At 33.1% G+C, this 20,583-nt stretch overlaps 1 protein-coding gene across 1 annotated transcript in view; it reads right to left on the reverse strand.

The window, feature by feature from the left end:
* Positions 1 to 20,583, reverse strand: part of TECRL (trans-2,3-enoyl-CoA reductase like) — a 92,136-nt gene that overhangs the window by 39,171 nt on the left and 32,382 nt on the right. The window contains exons 3-4 of the mRNA XM_030880732.2: positions 4,970 to 5,014; positions 276 to 379 (exon numbers count right to left, since the gene is read on the reverse strand). Coding sequence (XP_030736592.1) covers positions 276 to 379; positions 4,970 to 5,014 — 149 coding nt within the window. The remainder of the gene's footprint in view (positions 1 to 275; positions 380 to 4,969; positions 5,015 to 20,583) is intronic.

Raw genomic sequence — 20,583 nt, forward strand, 5'->3', positions numbered from 1 at the left:
GTAACTGACAAAGCATAGGGAAAGCAGAAAGCCATCGGTCATAAGATAGATTGACATTTAAAAAGGGATTTATCCTCCTTCCAACCATGTATTTTCATTTCTCCAATTCTTGAATGGAAATTTGGCCACTGATCATAGTAAGAATGGAAAATTTAAAATACCTTTAGTGCAATATTTTGTTTCGCTATGAATTTATTTGACAGAAAATGTCCTCTATGTCAACAAATTATGTCAAAATGTGGGACATGTTTATTGCATTTCAAATCGATACTTACTGTAGTCCAACTGACTTGTTGACCTAGGTCTGTAAAATAAAGTGTGACAATGGAGGAAGATGCAACACTTTGAATGGTTATGTAGTCCTTCAAAAAGGGCCCACCTTAAACGACAAGGAAATATCATTTTAATACAATTTCAAGGCATAATGGTAAATAATTTTAATGCGAAACCAGTGAAAGCTAAGGATGAATTTTACATAGAAATTGCAATTTACAGTAAATCTTTAAAGTAAGATAACGTGAATAAACCCATTTTATAAAATATATCTGGCAAATTTTCAAATACACAGTGGTTTCCCAATGCTATTTAAACAAAGTACAGACTACCACTAGCTACTATCATATTGTGTTCTGAGAAAATGTAATATTAGGTGATATCATAATCAACTATGATACAAGGTATTTTTAAAGTATAATTTTGTGTGTCAGTAGATACACATATCCGTTCTATAAATGATTTTATTATAAGATAAATTATTTGGAGTAGAATGATTTTAAAAGTCATTGCAAAGCACCTGGGGATAGGCATGATTCACCTTTTTAAAAGATGGTTATGGGTGCTGTGTGGTAACTGGGAAGAAAGGGAGCAAGATTACTTAGGAGGAAGTCAAAATTCGTCAATCAGGGTATGAGGTTTGTTTGGATTAACATGGCACTGGTGGAAATGTTAAAATTTCATCAATCCCAGACATATTTTGAACTTAGAGCAGGTTCAACTTGAGAGAAAAGGATTCAGTGAGATACAGGCAGTGCTTATATTTTTGACCTGAGCACTTACGTGCATTGTACTCTCATTAACTGTCATGAAGAAGATTGAGGAAAGAGTGGGATTTGGGGTGAAAATGAAAATTTCGGTTAGGGTGTATTTAGTGTGTGATATCTATTAGACCTGCAAGTGGGAGCTGTCAAGTAGGCAGTTGGGTAGCTCTGTAGATGATTTAAAAGTCATTAACAGTTAAAGCCATGGGGCATGAAGAGACTATTTATGCATTCAGTTTGAAAAGGAAAGATAGAAACTAAGACTGAGATTTCTAGCACTCCAGGCTTTTGAAGTAAGAAGACATATATACCGCAAAGATTACTGAGAAGGAATTTCTCATTAAATAGGAGGAAAATAAACAGAACATGTCAAAAGATGTGTAAGGGAAATGTTCTGTTCTTAAAAATAAACACTAGGTAAGTCTGGCAAACGTGTCCTGAAGAATATGTACAAAGATGTCCTTTTTAGCACTGTTTGTAATAGCAAAACATTGTAAAAAATCTTGTGTTCATAAATGAGATATGGATAACTATATTTTGTTTTATTTTTTTTAATAAATTTTTTTAAATTTATTCTGTACAGTATACTGTACAGAAAGAAAAATGAGTAGATTAGAGCCATATGTACCAACACGGATGTATCTCACAAGTATAATGCTACTAGTGTTGCTGTTGTTGTTTTTATTTATATTGTAGTTTATGTTAATCTATTTGTGATTTATATTATCTCCAGTCATGTACAGGTTTCATTTTATTCTCTATTATTGAAAGAAAGAGTAAGATGTTAATTTATGACTATCATTAGATGATTTTCAAAATCCAAGACATAGATTTACAATTATAGGTATTTTAACGTAACATAAAAATATAAAATTGTTATATATTAATTTTGATAAATACAACATGAATATAATAGGCTATCACTTCCTTGATTAGGTTTTGATATATGGCTTCAAAAGAGATCATCTAGGTGGGCCTGAGTTAATAACAAATTCTTTAAATCTGCATGAAGGAGTCAGAAAGAGGGATGCAGAGCTTCAATATATTGATACTAGTTTTACAGACTAGGGTTCTGGCCTCCTTAATCAGTAGTAATTTATCAGAGGCCAGACAAGAAATTCAGGTGAGGTTTTATTGGGACTCCTGCTACAGCAGGGGGAAGAGAGAACAAACAAAAGATTTCCTTGCATGCCCGCTCCCTGAGGCGAGGGAGTGCTTGTTCCTTATATGGGGTGAGGGTAGGGGTGTGTCCAGAGATAGGGCCAGAGGGGTGGCTTAGGTGTTTTGCCCACCTCTTAGGTGGTGTTGTGTGCAGGGGGCATGCGCAGCACCCTGCTCTTGCTCCCGACCCCCCCGGAATATGTGGGCCCAGGAGACCATGCCTAATGGAAGCCCATCCATCTATATGATACTTTGACCATTTAAGACCACTGAATTTTCTGCCTGAATTAACTCGAGTAATACATTTTTGGGGGGCATTTTCTCCCAAGAATGGGCCAGACACTAAGGTGCATACTTCTAACCTTACGGGTTTGTCAAGGCTGTTTTATAATGGGTATGGATGGTTGGAGTCAGGGATGGGAAGAGAAGGACCAACTCTACCCATGCTTCAACTTTCTGTTGAACAAATCTAATGGTTCTAAGAATTAGAAATTCAACACTGTACTTCCAGGACATTATGAAGTATATTAATCGCAGTAATAAGAGAGAGCACATTTTAGTTACCAGTTTGTATGACAGATTTATTGCAATAATGACTGCAATTATTCACATTACCATAACAACACCATTTGCAATATAACTTTTAGTTCCTTCTATTAAGAGTTGGTGTCTATTTTCCCACCCCTTGAATATAGGCTAGCCTAGTGTCTTACTTTGACAAATAGAATGTGGGACAAGGGATCATATCCCAGTTCTAAGCCTGAATCTCATGAATTCTTGAGTGCTTGTGCTCATTTATTTGCACCTCTGACGCCACCATGATAACAAGCCCAGAATATTCTGATGAAGCATAGAGCAGAGAGGAGTGACTGTAGTCGTGGCCATCTTAAAAAGGTCAGTCTTCAACAATCCGCCAGTTGACTGTAGCTATTTGAGTGAGATTAGCCAAGCAAAGCCAAGTTCAGCCCAGCTCAGCAGAAGCACTGAGCTAAATAAACCTTTGCTATTTTTCACATAAAAATCAATTGCTTACTCTTTTATTTGTGTTTTAGCAGTCTTTTGTGTCAGGAAACTGTAAAGGACTCTAAATTCACATGGCATCATTACTTATAGTGCAATCATTCTGGCAAATGTATTCTGGCAGCAACTATAATGTAAATATTCATGCCTTGCTTTGTTTTGGTGTTAAGTCTTTTTCCTTAATATTAATAGTTACAACTATGTTCAATGAAGCATCTACCACATACAAATCATTATAGCATTTTATAAACATAATCCTATTTATTACTTACAAACCTTCCCACCCCCCCACACACACAAAAAAACATGTTAGGTTCTTTATTAGCTCTACTTTATAAAAGAAGACTCTAAAGATAAGTAGAAGAGTCAGGTTTAAAATTCTGCATTACTGCAAATAACCTCTTCTTGGCACCATGTCCTGCTTGTATTACTAAATGCATTGATTTGTTTTTTAAAATATGCCATCATATTCCTATCAAAGAACACTTGGAGGGTTATACTTTATTCAGATCACACCCTGGAACACTTAACCAGATATATAAGTGAGGGGAAAGTAAAAAGTCACATTCACCAGAAAGGGTGAAGTAACAGAAATCCCCCAGTCCCATATAGTGTCCTTCAAATTGAAGTTACACTTGACATTGATGCCTGTGGCATTCTCAGTTTTTTTTATATAAGAGTCAAGTTCAGAAAACAAAACCACTATTTCATTTTATGTTATTTCAGTATCCGTGTGTTGAAAGGTATTTATGTGCCTGGCACATACTATGCCCTGCAGAGGCAAAAATAAACAAGACAATGATTCTCTTTTAAACTCTAGCCAGATGGGAATTTGTCTTGAACAATTGAGTTTGGAAAAATGTGAGACCTTAAGAAAGTGTGACTTTTAAGAATGATGTGGATTCCTATGTTTTCAACATAGACATCTCATAGAAAGATGGAATATTTAAGATAACAATGAAAACAGAATATCTTAGAGAAATCCAAGAAAATCATCATTTGTCCTTAAGTGAATGTGATATCTAAGAAATGATACACTGAATATTAGGAAAAGCAAAAACTGCAGAAAAATAAAATTCAGTTCACAATTGAATGGAAAAATTTAGATATTGAAATTCCTTAATAGATGCCTCTTGTAGACTTACTATCATGGACCTGAACTGAGTAGCCCCCCCAAATTTACATTCTACCCACAGTTTTTATTTAACAAGTCCAAATTTAAGGTCATGTTGATGCAATGTCAAAAACAATGATTCTAAACAGGATTCGCTTTAGTGTGTATATTTATAAATTTTCTGAATGGAGAATAGGGTTTGAAATTTTGAAATACTTGAGGGTTATTAATGGATACAATACTTTTCCCTATAATTCATTCATTCTGTTCCTCATTACCTCCCTTATTCTGTTTTTAAATAGAAAAAAAAAGGAAACAGAGCTAAGCTGTATCCCTGAGTATATATCAGGAAGCAGTAGATTGCAGGAATATAGCAGTAAAAGCTTTTGATACAGATGTTAGTTCAGATCCTGTCTCCAATACACACTGACAGTGAATGTGTGAAATTTATTTCTGTAAGACTAAAATTCCTTGCCCATAAAAGGGGAACATTACCTTTTTGGGAGGATCAAATGAGATAATATATTTAAAGTATTTATTACAATACCAGCCATTTAGTAAGTGATAAATAAATATTATCTATTGAGACAGCAAAGGGACTCAATTAAATAAATAGATTCGTGAAATTGGTTCTTACCACGTTCTAGCTGCAGGCCCACTCGAGAAGGGTACCACTTTGGACCTATTCAATGAAAAATAACATTTAATTGTAAGCACAGGTGTAAACACATTTTATTTATTTATTTTTTAAATAAATACATTTATTTATTTATTTATTTATTTATGGCTTCATTGGGTCTTCATTACTTCTTAGGGGCTTTCTCTAGCTGTGGTGAGAGCGGGCTACTCTTCGTTGAGCTGTGCGGGCTTCTAATTGCGTTGGCTTCTCTTGCAGAGCACAGGCTCTAGGCATGCAGGCTTCAGTAGTTGTGGTACATGGGCTCAGTAGTTGTGGCTTGCGGGCTCTAGAGAGCAGGCTTAGTAGTTTTAGTGCACGGGCTCTGCGGCATGTGGGATCTTCCCACACCAGGGCTTGAACTGTGCCCCCCTGCATTGGCAGGCGGATTCTTAACCACTGTGCCACCAGGAAGCCCTAAACACATTTTAAAAGCAATAGTTTCCATTGGAAGACAGATTAGATCTCAGGAAGTGAATAAAAATTATCATTCAGTGCCAGAAATGGAGATAGTGGTTATCCTTTGCAGGGTGCTGAGAAGCACTGTGGATAGTTCTGGAAGAAAGCATGATGGGAGCTTTAGGAGTGGTGTTTTTCTGCTTTTTGATCTGAGGACTTTTTAAGTAGTTGCATTCAATTTGTGGACATGTTCTAAAATAAGTGACCTATGACTTGTGTGCTTTTCGAAAATTATTCTTCAAAAAATAATCTTAAACATCTTCATTTAAAACTGGAGAACTCTGACTTCATTTAAGATTTATTTAACATTAGCATGTGAAAGTGAGTTATTTTCTCTATCAGGAGTAAGACACTCTATCAGAATAATATATACCATCGACTTTTAGTATTATGGGCATATTAATTATAGCAGAATCATCACTTTAGTATCTTCTACTTATACTACTATTAGTAATACATAGATTACTAAAAATTCTGTCTGGTTAGGAAAATCAAAATACCTTTATTACACACTGCCATAAAAAAAAATGTTGGTTCACAATTACCAGAATATAATTATTTTCTCTTAAAATGAATTCTATGTTACTATTTTAAAGTCTCTATTGAAAATTTAATTCTTAACTTTGAAGTACAATTTTAAGCACATTCAGTTAATAAAAAATAAAAGAAGAAATCATCAAAAGAATATTCCACAGTTGTTATTTCATTCTCAAAACATTACTTTCTAAAGTGTCAGAGTAATTAATGATAACATGGCATAACTAGACTATTGGGATCAATTCTTTCTAAATTTACTGCAAAAAGACAACTATACATGCAAGTTCTCATGGACAAAAAACTCATAAGTCAAAACTTGTAATCACAAGTTAAAAGCTATTTAGGATTATATCTAAACAAAATTTAGTAATAGCAAGGCAAATGAGGACGACACAGACATTTAACTCTGACATTTGATTCTTTTTAATTAGAAAATATGCAGGTAAAGAGACTTTATTTTTGTTTTGTATTTACTAATAATTGTTATTATTTATATAGCCATTTGTTGTTCTGAAATGCATGTTAACATCATCTGTTGAAAAACATTTATAAATAGCTATCTTTATTATTCATACTGAAAATCTGCTGCCAAAGAAGCATAATGGAAACAAATGCAAAGAGATGTCTACAGTTTTAATTGTTTCCAATTATGGATATTGAAGAAAAGACAAAACTTATAACATTCCATTTATATTTGACAAATAGTCATTGAGCACTTATGATTAGTGTGCATAAGCTGTCAAGTTCTGTCCATTTTAACAATATTCATGTAAAACATCATTTTTAATAGCACTTTATGATGCCTTTAATGGTGGAAATGCCAACGCAAAACTTACTCTATCATTTTAGGCAAATAGATATGTCTATGAACTAGATGAATCAATACTGGCTGAATCCACAATGATCAGTCAGAGGAGTCAGAAGCTCTAAACACCTTCAGGGAAAACCATGTCCTTCCAACTCTCTCAACAAGGATAAACTATAAATCTACTTATGAAATAAACCCGGCACTTAATGGTTGTGATCTTTGAATACTGTGTCCTAGTGAAAGAGAATTAATAACTGCCTATTAAAGCTATAGATTAGTTTCAGTCATCTTTTCAAAGAGCAAAGCATACATTTTCTGAAATGCTCTGTGATTGTTGGGGTGAGATGGAATAGGCTGGAAGAACAGCAGAGAAAAAGACAGTTTATAAGGGATAAAGGACCCATGTTGTACAAGGTTTTTTAGCATATATGAATGGTCTAGAATATTATTTATAATGCTGAGTACATTTGAATTTGGACAACTGGCTCACAGCTGAATTATGACTGTGTAGTAGATCTAATGCATCTGCCAGTATCTTAAATTACTTAAGGTATTGAACTTGACTTGTGTAACTCCTGTCATATTCTAGGCATGACTTCGCGTTCTATCCTTGATGAATGGAAGTGTTCATATCACTATGTAGTAACATCCTAAATAAGTAATGTCTGCATGTAATTCAAATATATTTATTTTAGTAAGATAGGGTTTTCTAAACTGCTTGTGACCCATTAGTAAGTTGAAAAATAGAATTAATGTTATTCTCAGCATTATATAAAGGAGTAGAATAGAATAAAGCAGAAATGGATTGTCATGGCACTGGATGTCATATATTAGGATAAACTCTGGATAGACAGGTTCAGTATTGTTTCTTGAATTTTTGTTTCAATAACTTAAATTGTAGAGATACATTTGTGTTTTTATAAGATTAATGTTCATTCTTTATTCTGAATAATATGGATCTAATATATATATAGTATTTTATTATAAAATAAAATACATTTCCTAAAGCTCTGTATTATAGAGTTTTTTATAAAAATTGGCATCAGTGATTGAATTAAATCCTGTAAGATAAATAAAACAGATTTAAAGGTTTGAACATTTTCTTTCTTCAAAAAGATTTGTTTTAAAATTTTGAAACATAAAGGAAGAGGGCAATAATATAATTATATTGGACATAAATCATCTAAAATATGTTATAAGCTACATACACTCAAGTACATATGCCAAGATGTACCTAAGAACATGTTGACTGCCATCATTTTATTATGATTGGAATTCCTCTTATAGAATATTGATCAACAGTATAAATTTTAACTGAAATGCACCATTCATATTTCCAGGTATTCAATTTTAGAAATGACAAAAGTCAGCAATAGAGAAATATTTTATTCTTGACTCACTGATGGCATGTGTTCTATCTTTGTGTATATGAAAATATAGAGCCAATTAGTAGTTACAACATACAGACTAAAGCATGCATAGATTAAATTATTTAGTGTGGTATAGTTTATAAGGTATTAAAATTATTCTTGTTAGTTCTTGATTACACATGGTATTGAATACTTAAATGAAACATATGTGTCATATTAATACTGAAAGAGGAGAAATTTAGAAGAAAAAGTACTATAGGAACTTTTCAGAAATAATTAGTATCCTTCATGACCTAGAACTTGACTCCCTTACATAAGACTCTAGGTAAAACTTGCCCCCTAACCTCTACCATTTTCTTGATCACCAGTCCTACTAGGAGGGAGAAATTCTGAGAACAGTTAAGGATTAATTAAAGAAACCACTTAATTAACATGGTGGAATATTCATAGCGGACCACAGAGACGTTTGGGGAAAGAAAGCAGTGATTTATTTTTGTTGTTTACATCTTGGGTTCTTTGTGGCTGGTGCGGTGAGATGGGATGAAGAGTAAAGAGAAATAGAATGCAGTTCTTAAGAATATGCTATGCAGAGCTGGCTGTGTTCAAGAATTTAGCATAAGTAAGATAAAACAATGTTGTACAAGTTTCTATGCGGCTCAGTTCAGTGCCTCAAAATTCCATAACTGCATGTAGGAGAAAACAAGTGAATTTGTCTGGGTTGTTCACTGTGACCTACCACTAGATACAAGTGTTGCAGTCAGAGTTAATCTGGGAGATGACAGTTCCAGAGAGGAAGAAGCAAAGAAGGCCCATATTTTCTAAATAATTGATATATACAGGATATTAGGAAATACATTTGAAATGTTCAGAAAAATAAATATGTGACATGTCAACAAAACCTTTAGGTAATAAAGCCTCAAAAATGTAGCATCATAAATTTAAAGTGTATTAATTGTTATTTTCAATAACCCATTTGAAAAGTGAACTATATATAATTAATGTGTTTATATGTAATATAAATATGTTATATATTAACTTTTTTCAAATACAAGTACATATAAAAGGACTATGTGTATATATGTATAAAACAATGCAGATTCATTTTAAGGTTAAAAATATAAAAAATGGAAAAAATAGTTATATGAATAGATGAATAACAAGACATTAATACAAAAGAACCATTTAGAATTCTATCTGGAATAATAAAGTCTGGCATAATGTGAATATGTACTAAAAGTTAATATAATGCAAAATCTCTTAATGATATTCCCTATATGAAAATTAATAAAGGAAGGATATCATCAATATTTGATGAAGAGGTTTTCATGGTAAATTTCTGAGCATAGAACACTGCATTTCACCTTCAATAGACTTTTTTCTTACCCCAGAAAATGACAGTAATACTATAAATGCTAAAATAAACATAATTAGAAGACCATTAAAATCCTATAGGAAAGAAACATTTTTTTAAAAAATCTCTAAAACTTATGAAATCAACTTGATTTAATCTAAAATGATTTCCTGAAATGAACTAAAATAACTGCAAGTGTAATTGAAAAACAATTGTGAACCAGTAGCTGCTAAGTGCATTTCAAATGGCATCCCATTTCAAGATAACCTTGTAAGGCAAGCAAATAAAACCAGAGTGTAATGAGAAATAAATTAAAGGAACTATAAGCATGAGGTAAAATAAAGAAATTAATTTTCCAGAAGAGGGATGGTAGTAGTCTCCTGTGCTTAAATTCTATGACACCAGATCTGAGTTTTGAACATACATCTATACACAGCACTTTGAAGAAAAGATAACAGGCAAGAGGCCATTTGTTGAAAACATCAAGCATGATGATTGGTCTTGAAATGCTGCTTTTCATGAGGTGATTCTGAAACATTGTATATATTTTATCTAAAGAAAAAGATTTAGGGGAAAATGAAAGTAATTTTTAAATACTGAAAAATTATTAAGCAGAATAAAAACAAGGACTATTAAAAACACCTTTAGGGTTAACTGGAAGAAAGAGTATTTGTGCAAGGTAAGAATTTCACTGAAAGTGGTTAACCACTGGCTTCCTCTCATAGATATGTGTAATGTGAATATTTAAAAGGTAATGTAGCATAAATTCCTCTATTTTGTGGGGAGGTGGACTGAAAAACTTTTAAGATACATATCACTTCTCAAAAAAGCATTTATTAATAATTCTGTATTATTAAAAAATGAATATCTGAAACTTTGTATCAGGTTTTGTCAATCATCCTAATAATATATATTTTTAATCCTTGCTTAAGGTAAATTAAATTAAGAAAAATAATTGGCATAATAAGCATAAACTACATAACATGCATAATGCTTGTATGTATAATAAGCAGACATAAAATTTTTCATCATAGAATACTCATACTGTAAAATTCTTCAAAATATATCTACTATTAATCATAACAATGAAAAAGATAAGGCCAAGTATGATGAAATTATTTGCCTAAATTAAATCAATGATTTAATGGTTAAGTCTGGTCTAGCACCCAAGACTCTCAATTCTCAATTTACTAAACTTTCTAATATACCGTGTTTTATTTTTTTTCTGATTCTTTTAAATCAGTAAATAGCATGTCAAAGAGTAGTAAAAGGAAAGCAATAAGTGAAGGACAGGAAAATGAATATATGTAGCCACTCTTATTCCTCAATCCCTTGATTGTTCTAAGCCTTAACTGGGACTTTTATTTTATTTATTTATTTCTTATTGACATATAGTTGATGTACAATATTATATACAAATGTACAATATAGTGATTTGCAATTTTTAAAGGTTGTACTCTATTGATAGTTATTATAAAATATTGGCTATATTCCCTGTGTTGTACAATAAATCCTTGTAGCTTATTTTATATATAATAGTTTGTACCTCTTAATCCTCTACCGCTATGTTGATCCTCTCCCTTTCTGTCTCCCCACTGGTAACCACTAGTTTGCTCTCCATATCTGTGAGTCTGCTTCCTTTTAGTTATATTTACTAGTTTGTTGTATGTTTTTAGATTCCACAGATAAGTGATATCATACAGTACTTTTCTTTCTCTGTTTGGCTTATTTCACTTAGCATAATACCCTCCAATTCCATCCATGTTGCTGCATATGGCAAATTTTCATTCGTTTCTATAGATGAGTATTAGTCCATTGCATATATCTATATCACATCTTCTTTATCCATTCATTTGTTGATGGACACTTAGGTTGCTTGCATATCTTGGCAGCTGTAAATAATGCTGCTATAAATTTTGAAGTAAATTCTTGTTTCCTCTTATCTTTTTTTCTGTTATGCATATTAATGTCTTTGAAATTGAAACATTTCAGTAGCAAATTTAAAGGACAAAAGAATCATGTCAGTTATAAATGGTTTAAATGGCATATCACTGTTTGTATTGCATAATCTGTGGACTCTCTCTGGATGGAAACTTATTGCAAGTTTGCCAAATATATGATCATTTACCTGTGTCTTTTTTTTTTTTTTTTTTTTTGCGGTACACGAGCCTCTCACTGTTGTGGCCTCTCCCGCTGCAGAGCACAGGCTCTGAATGTGCAGGCTCAGCAGCCATGGCTCACGGGTCCAGCCGCTCCGTGGCATGTGGGATCTTCCCGGACCAGGGCACGAACCCACATCCCCTGCATCGGCAGGTGGACTCTCAACCACTGTGCCACCAGGGAAGCCCTATCTGTGTCTTCTTGTTTATGCAGGAATTGAAATGCACTGCAATGTTATAAATTATATTTAATACATACTAAGTGCCCACTTATACACGATAAGAATCTATATGGCATGATTACCATTCTTCAGTATTTTATAAATTAAAAAGAACAACTGATGACTCAGAATGATGCACATAACATATTTTACAATGTCATTTTTAAGAGACATTGGAATTCAGAGAAGCCTGAAGTGACTGAATACTGGAAAAGCATGGGAGTATTTCATGGGCAGAGACTTTATTAACACATAATATATAACTAATTAGAAGAAAATAGGAAAGGTCAGGTGAGAAATATATGTGGAAAATTAAAAAGATACATTGAATCATTTACCTTCCAATATGTGTGTGTATCTTCAATACATGCACTGAAGTAAATGTAACTTTGTAGAAAATATGTTATTTCCCTAAAAATAACAAATTAAAATAGCAGATAACAAAGCTGATGGATTCAATTTAGGGATAAATAGTTTTGTGACTTTCCATAGTCAATGATTGCATTTGGTTGGAAACTATATTTCCATGATCATGATTCAGTGTATTCACACTGATAATAAATAAATCTTCCAAGGTATGTTTATGATATGAATAGTCAAATTAATATACTCAATCATCAGTACTTTTTAAAATTAACCTTTGAAATGCAGCATATAATACAATAAATGATCAAAGACCAAGATTAAGTCCAGAGAGCATCAGATATGTAAAGTGTCTCATAAACTTAATCACCTAAATTTATTAAAAAATGAGTAAAGATGTAAAATAAGGAATCAAAAACATGAGAAAAGTATATGGCACTATAAACATTTAGAGTTTTATTTGATAAAATACCAAATAAAATTTATAGAAAACAAACAGTTAATTTTATAGTAATAAAAATGTAATGGAATGATGGTATAGTCAATACTACGAGGCAGAAGAGAGAATTTGTCAATTGGAAGATGAACCAGAAGAAATTACTCAAGAAGAAGAAAATTAAAAGGAATAAGAGAATATAAAAAACATTAAAAGAAATAGAAAATTGAATGATAATCCATACATTAGACATCCTTAAGCATATGCAAAGAATTCCATTAACTGCAATAGTAAACTATATGTTCTACCCAATTCTTCCTATTAAGGACAACTAAGAAAGTATGGCAAAATATTTTATCAAAATCTTCATAGAGTTAATAACAAAAATGAAGTATTATGAAGCTAATATCTGGGAGAAAGGGAATCCCAGAAAGCTGAGCCCAGCAACTGAAGCCACATTCCTCTCAGGATATCTGCTTATATTGAAAGAGACAGCTGAGCAAGGCTTTTCACAGACTCACAAGCCTGAGAAAACAGAAAAGCAGATTTTATTCTCAATCAAGAAGGAAAAGTCCTAGTAAAAGCCCACTTTTTCAACCGGTATCACAAAATAAGGACAAATCAGAAACACAAGTTCTCACAAAGAATGAAGCTGAATTTTGAATCATCTTAATACTTGTTTGGATTCAAGGGATCTGTAAGTTCCAAAGTCCAGCCCTACTGCCTGAAGAAGCAAAAGTAAATCTCTGACTTACTTCACTCTGTATGACAGACTCTAGTCAGAAAGAAAAAGACAAATACCGTATGCTAACACATATATATGGAATTTAAGAAAAAAATGTCATGAAGAACCTAGGGGTAAAGCAGGAATAAAGACGCAGACCTCTTAGAGAACGGACTTGAGGTTATGGGGAGGGGGAAGGGTGAGCTGTGACAGGGCGAGAGAGAGTCATGGGCATATACACACTAACAAACGCAGTAAGGTAGATAGCTAGTGGGAAGCAGCCGCATGGCACAGGGATATTGGCTCGGTGCTTTGTGACAGCCTGGAGGGGTGGGATGGGGAGGGTGGGAGGGAGGGAGACGCAACAGGGAAGACATATGGGAACATATGTTTATGTATGACTGATTCACTTTGTTATAAAGCAGAAACTAACACACCATTGTAAAGCAATTATACCCCAATAAAGATGTTAAAAAAAAAAAAAAAGTAAATCTCTGGAGACATACAATTTTATCCAGTCTTTAATTACCTCACATTTTTTGATATTTTCAAATTTCATGAAGGGCAATTAGACTGAGAACAGATTTCAAAATGATGGCAACAAGAGATATTGTTCAAATAGCTTCCAAATGGAGTATTTTTTAAAGGAAATATAAAATAGTAACATTATTAGTTAGACTAACAAATCTTACCATTAATAGACCCTTGTTGTCTGTTAGTAGATGAACATCCAAAGGATCAACTTTGAGAAAAAGAAATTGATTCTAGGACTGAGATGAGATAAACTAAACAATATTGAGCAAAGAAACTAGCACATAAGTAGATGTTTTATATAAGATAGCAGAATATCTATATAATTTGAATATATAAATTAATAATGATAAATAAGTAATAATTTACATTCATATACAAAAACAAAATACTGGACAGCAATAATGTACAAAGTGGAAAGTATTCTTTGGATTTAAGCATTCTGAATACCTTATAAAATTTAAGAAGGATGTAAAAAGTAGTAGTTAATCTCAGATTTTGATAAAACGTTTTTAAAATTTTTTGAGCAGTTTTATTAGTAAAATTTTGTACATCTGGGAATCCAAACTTTTTCTTAATAATGGCAAACTATTTTCCTTATTCTGGCATCCAGAGATGTACACAACTTTCTCCTTTCCTGTCCAGCAAAAGCCCTGCTCCAATGGGAAGTTCTCATGTGTACAAAACAGAATTAAGGGACAGGAAATATTGACCAGGCCATGGAATGCTAAATAGGAAACACGGTAGCATTACAGAATGTCCTGTGTACGTTGAATTATCACTTTAGCTACATTGCTTTAGTAGTACTTTTATACTCTTTCCAAACAGTAAAAGCCTAAAAGCCTGAACAAATGGGCAAACACATGATTTCTGTTTCTTTTCTCATTGGAAATAAACACCAAGTATCATACAAAACCCTTCCTTGATGTACTACAATACTTTCTGGTGATTTAATATTGTTGAATCAGTTGTTTTTTTTGTGAGAAATGATTCCTTCCTTATAGTACTTCACTAGAAATAAATGAACCATTTTATTCCCTGTACACCATAAATGCCGCCTACGCAATTAAGTGAAAACGCTAAAATGGAATCAAGGAAACCAGTAAAAATATGTGTGATAGTGTTTATGTATCTGAAAAATAAGAGGACAATTTCCTATCTTATACCCAATAACAAGTTTTAACACTCAAACCAGCATCAACCAATGTGTATAAATTTTGCTGACCTTGAAAAGAAAATGCATCTGCTAGAGAGTTTGCTATTACAAAGTTCTCAAGTAAGAAAGACAAAGTGTTATAATGCTGTATAATCTGCAACCACAAGGCAAGCCTTCTGTAGGAAAACAGACATGGTTCTAAAAATATTTAAAAGCTGCATAAACAAATATTCAGAATTATAAAATAAAGATTATGAAAGCAAGAGACATAAAGTAACAAGCCAATTTCACAGTAAAATACAGGGCACAAAGCAAGAAAATGTGGGACAGGAAGAAGAGCATACAGAGCACAACTGAACTATTTCTTTGTCTTCCCTGGTTTAAGTTTATAACCAGTTTGTTCACGTAATTACCCACCATACTTCTAAGGAACCACCAGGATTGATCATCATGCCTATACTCCCATTTACTTTAGATATCATTTAGTTGTTCAAGTGTCTCAGAGCATCCAATATCAGAGTGATACTTCTCCCAATTTGGCTTTGTACAACAACTAATCAGACCTAACTGTCCACCTATCCATGTTTTCTCAGACTCCTCCAATGTACTTAAGGGCATTTATAGTCTGTCATCAGCAACAACTTTTAAATCAACAACTTCCACTCAAAAAATCCCTCAATCTTCTTACTTTAATGTAAAACTTTTCTGCATCTTCTTCAACTGGTATTTATTCTTTATGCCAAACCCAATTGTGTGCCTAGAAGTATATTAGGAATCCTCCTTGCTGTTAAATCCAAAACATTTTTCCCCATTCTCCTCAGGTAATGCCTATCAACACACTTTACTACTTAGCATTATTTCTTCTTGTTGACATCTATGATCCACAGGTATTTCCATCTAAGTCACTGAGGACTTAACTCAGAGCAACCTCTCTACCACTATTCATTTACCATTGTACCATTGTAGGTGATTTTAATATCACTTAAATTCCCTGTCCTTTAGTGCCTTGATCTACTCATCCAAATATTCTCTGTCTACTCTCTTACTCTTTCCCAGAGTCTCATGCTCACCAATAAATGCATTGCCTCCAAAACACATATTTCCAACCTCCTACTTCCTCATCATCACTACCATTCCTTCCTATTTAATTAAGTTAGTATTTCTAGCTCAGATAATTTTTGATTCTCCAAGGACTTCCCAAAAATTATCTTACTATTTTCACTATGATAAGTTTTTTATTTTTCCCACATTTAAATTTTTCTCTAGGCTCAATTCTAGTATCCATAATTGTAATCACACCTAATCAATGATCTTAACTACTTCACTACTTAGAAAATGCTAAACCTTGTTGTATTCAACTATTCCATTCTCTGTGTCTGAATCTGAGTTTTTGAATGGTTTTCCTCTGATGCTATCACTTCCCTGGTTTCCCTTATACTATCAGAATGAGCAGACCCCAGTACTACTTCCCAGTTACTTTTTCCCATTACCTTGCTTTTTGATCTTTCTATCTGAAATGATTTTATGTAGCTATTAAGATGCTTAGTATACATTCCTCCTTACTGTTGTGCAACATCATGAGGATAGGTAGCTATAGTCATTTGTATTACCACTATATAGGGAGATTAGAAGATTACCTGGCACAGAGGAATGTGTGAATTTATAAGATTTGAATAAACACATGGCCTCTTATTGAAGAATAATTGGCAGAAGATATGCACCATAGTTTTAATAAAATGTAATATCAGTTATTTATAATAAATCCTTTTCCCTGTATAATGAATCAGTGTCTTGTTACTAGTTAATTGCAAAGTCTGTGGACATTGACTGGGTTTAAATCCTGAGACTATAATCTACTAGTTGTCTTATTTATCTTGAGCAAGTTACCTTTCTGAATCCTATTTTTCTCGTATGTTAAGCAAAATTTTTTGAAAACAAATAGAGGAGGGATAACAAAGTTATCTAACTCTTAGGGATGTTTTGAGACTTAAACGAGATAATGCATGCAAATAATCAAAAACTCTTAACAACTAATTGAAAGATGTGATGTGTGTAAGAAAGATTTGTGACTGCTGAAATTAACAAAGATAAGGGGGAAATAGATTGTAATCATTTCCAAGACAGAGTGCATGGACAAATTGAGCCAGGTAAGAAATAAATACTGTGATACAGTGTCTATTTGCCTACATCTTCTTCATGTGTTCATGTTATTTACTTTGCAGTAAGTTACTGTTTCTCAGTGGTGCAAAGTGATCATGCTCATAAAAAATGTGTAAGAACAATTGTAAATTTCACACTATGCTAATATAATTCTCCTATTTATCAATCATATATGAACTCACTAGAGTTACAGAAACTAATAGAGCAAATAAATAATAGAGTATGAATAATGTCACAGTCAAAACACAGTTGCTCTTCAACAGGGACAAAACCAAGGAAACATTCCTCACCCCACACCTCAAATTATACATTAAATAGATTTTTCTTTGCCGCCACCAAGATGAACATACACACATACACGCAGAGTATGAGGACATTATGAGAATCTTCTGTGCCATAAGAAGCTTGAACCTGATGCTGGAGGTAGTTAGGTAGTAAGGACAAGATACTAGAGTAGGTCAATATATGAGAAAATGTATCCAACAGGAGTCTATGCAGGTATCTAGATTAAAAATTACAGATTAAAAATTACAAAGACTTAAACTGTGGTTATGAGAATTAAGGTGATTTGCAGATTTCAAATATACCAATGGTATCAAATTGGTAATTTTTTCAGTAGTAGTCACTTATTTATTAATCAGAGGCCCCTTTCAGAAAATCGCATTGTAATTTCTGAACACAATCTAAGAATTTTAATATGGCTTTATGTACACATGCCTGCACAGCCAGACCTATATACAAACAAACACAAATAGTTGCTCTTATAATTGAGATATTTCACCTTTTTTGGGATTAGGAAAGTTTACATTAATTTGTCATTCCCCAAACCCAATAGCTTCAAATATAAACAAAATGCTTAGGATATATATGACTTCTCATTATCAAACTACTACAATTACTGAGAAATCCAAACACAGTTTTCAGCTAAGGCAGATAAACAGTTCATAAGGTGAAAATCTTCCATGTCAATAAACCCTAGAACTTTTTAAATGACATTTTTATATCACAAGATGATTTAATATGAAGTACATTTTATTATATATTGTCCCAAAGATTACTTCTTTTCAGTTTTCACCAATTGTTAAGACTTGGAAAAAACCTTGAATGTTTCCAGATTGAGTCTATTCCCCCAGGTATGTGTGTCAAAATTCTAATGAATTGCTCTTAGGTGTCTGCAATATGTACAAGATATTGAGATGCCAGATTGGCTGTTTAATATACAGTTGAAAGTTCTAAGAAGGAGACAGTTTTGATTTCTTTTATTCATTAGTGATATTTTCTAAGCCATGGGAATTGTTGAGAACATAACATAAGAGAAAGAAATGTAGAATTAAAAGGGGAAATTGTTGAAAATAGAATCTGAGAAGTAATGAATATTTAAGAGTCCAAAAAATGATGAGCGGTCCTCAAAGGAGTCTGGGAACAAGAAGTTTTAGAGATGACAAAAGTCATATATAATGTCTTAAAATCAAATGGGCAGAGAGTTAAAATCAACAAACAAATGAACACAATCAAAGAGAAGAATGGTGTATTAGGTCAAATGCAACTGAGAGTTCAAGTTACACATGACCAAAAATGATCCATTGCCTCAGCAAAACAGAAACTGCCAGTGACCTTAGACAGGTCTTTGGCATGCTGACAAAGAAAACTATTTTGAAGTGACTGCTAAGTGATGGATAGAAGAAGGAGTGATGGTATTGCTAGAAGTGGTTTGTAAGTTGAGATATTCTTTTTTATTTATTATTTTAAAATTTTTATTTATTTATTTATTTTATATAGCAGGTTCTTATTAGTTATCTATTTTATACAGATATTCTTTTTTTTAAACACCTTTATTGGAATATAATTGCTTTACAATGGTGTGTTAGTTTCTGCTTTATAACAAAGTGAATCAGTTATACATATACATATGTTCCCATATCTCTTCCCTCTTGCATCTCCCTCCCTCCCACCCTCCCTATCCTACCCCTCTAGGGTGGGACAAAGCACCAAGCTGATCTCCCTGTGCTATGCAGCTGCTTCCCACTAGCTATCTATTTTACGTTTGGTAATGTATATATGTCCATGCCACTCTCTCACTTTGTCACACCTTACCCTTCCCCCTCCCCATATCCTCAAGTCCATTCTCTAGTAGGTCTGTGTCTTTATTCCCGTCTTGCCCCAGGTTCTTCATGACCTTTTTTTTTTTTTCTCTTAGATTCCATATATACGTGTTAGCATATGGTATTTGTTTTTCTCTTTCTGACTTACTTCACTATGTATGACAGACTCTAGGTCCATCCACCTCACTACAAATAACTCAATTTTGTTTCTTTTTATGGCTGAGTAATATACCATTGTATATATGTGCCACATCTTCTTTATCCATTCATGTTGATGGACACTTAGGTTGCTTCCATGTCCTGGCTATTGTAAATAGAGCTGCAATGAACATTTTGGTACATGACTCTTTTTGAATTATGGTTTTCTCAGGGTATATGCCCAGTAGTGGAATTGCTGGGTCATATGGTAGTTCTATTTGTAGTTTTTTAAGGAACCTCCATACTGTTCTCCATAGTGGCTGTATCAATTTACATTCCCACCAGCAGTGCAAGAGTGTTCCCTTTTCTCCATACCCTCTCCAGCATTTATTGTTTCTAGATTTTTTGATGATGGCCATTCTGACAGTTGTGAGATGATATCTCATTGTAGTTTTGATTTGCATTTCTCTAATGATTAGTGATGTTGAGCATTCTTTCATGTGTTTGTTGGCAATCTGTATATCTTCTTTGGAGAAATGTCTATTTAGGTCTTCTGCCCATTTTTGGATTGGGTTGTTTGTTTTTTTTGATATTGAGCTGCATGAGCTGCTTGTAAATTTTGGAGATTAATCCTTTGTCAGTTGATTCATCAGATACTCTTGATAAAAGAATAAAGAGGAAGCATCTGAAGATATAAGGAGAATGAGAGTAAAGGAATAAATCTCATTTATTTAAACGATATGGAGAGAGGATTGCACAGTGGAGCTAAGAATTTGATATGGATCAACCAGAAAGAGAGCAATTTAGGTAAATTACAAAAAAAAAAAATCAATGTTAAGCTAGATGATAAATCCAAAGACAGGTGGTGTTCTAGAGACTGTGTATCTCCCTGAGTTCCAGAAACTGGAAGTCCTGAAGCAAAAGAGAGAGATGTTTAGAATAATAGATGGTCAAGAGATTTGTTCAGAGTTTCAAATATTGAAATTAACTTCTAACTAATGACAAATCTCATGGTATTGATAAGGGGGTAAGTAGCTAAAGCAGAGTGGAAGTGAAAATA

Source organism: Globicephala melas, chromosome 5 (genome assembly GCF_963455315.2).
Source record: "Globicephala melas chromosome 5, mGloMel1.2, whole genome shotgun sequence".
In the NCBI taxonomy this organism is placed as follows: Eukaryota; Metazoa; Chordata; class Mammalia; order Artiodactyla; family Delphinidae; genus Globicephala; species Globicephala melas.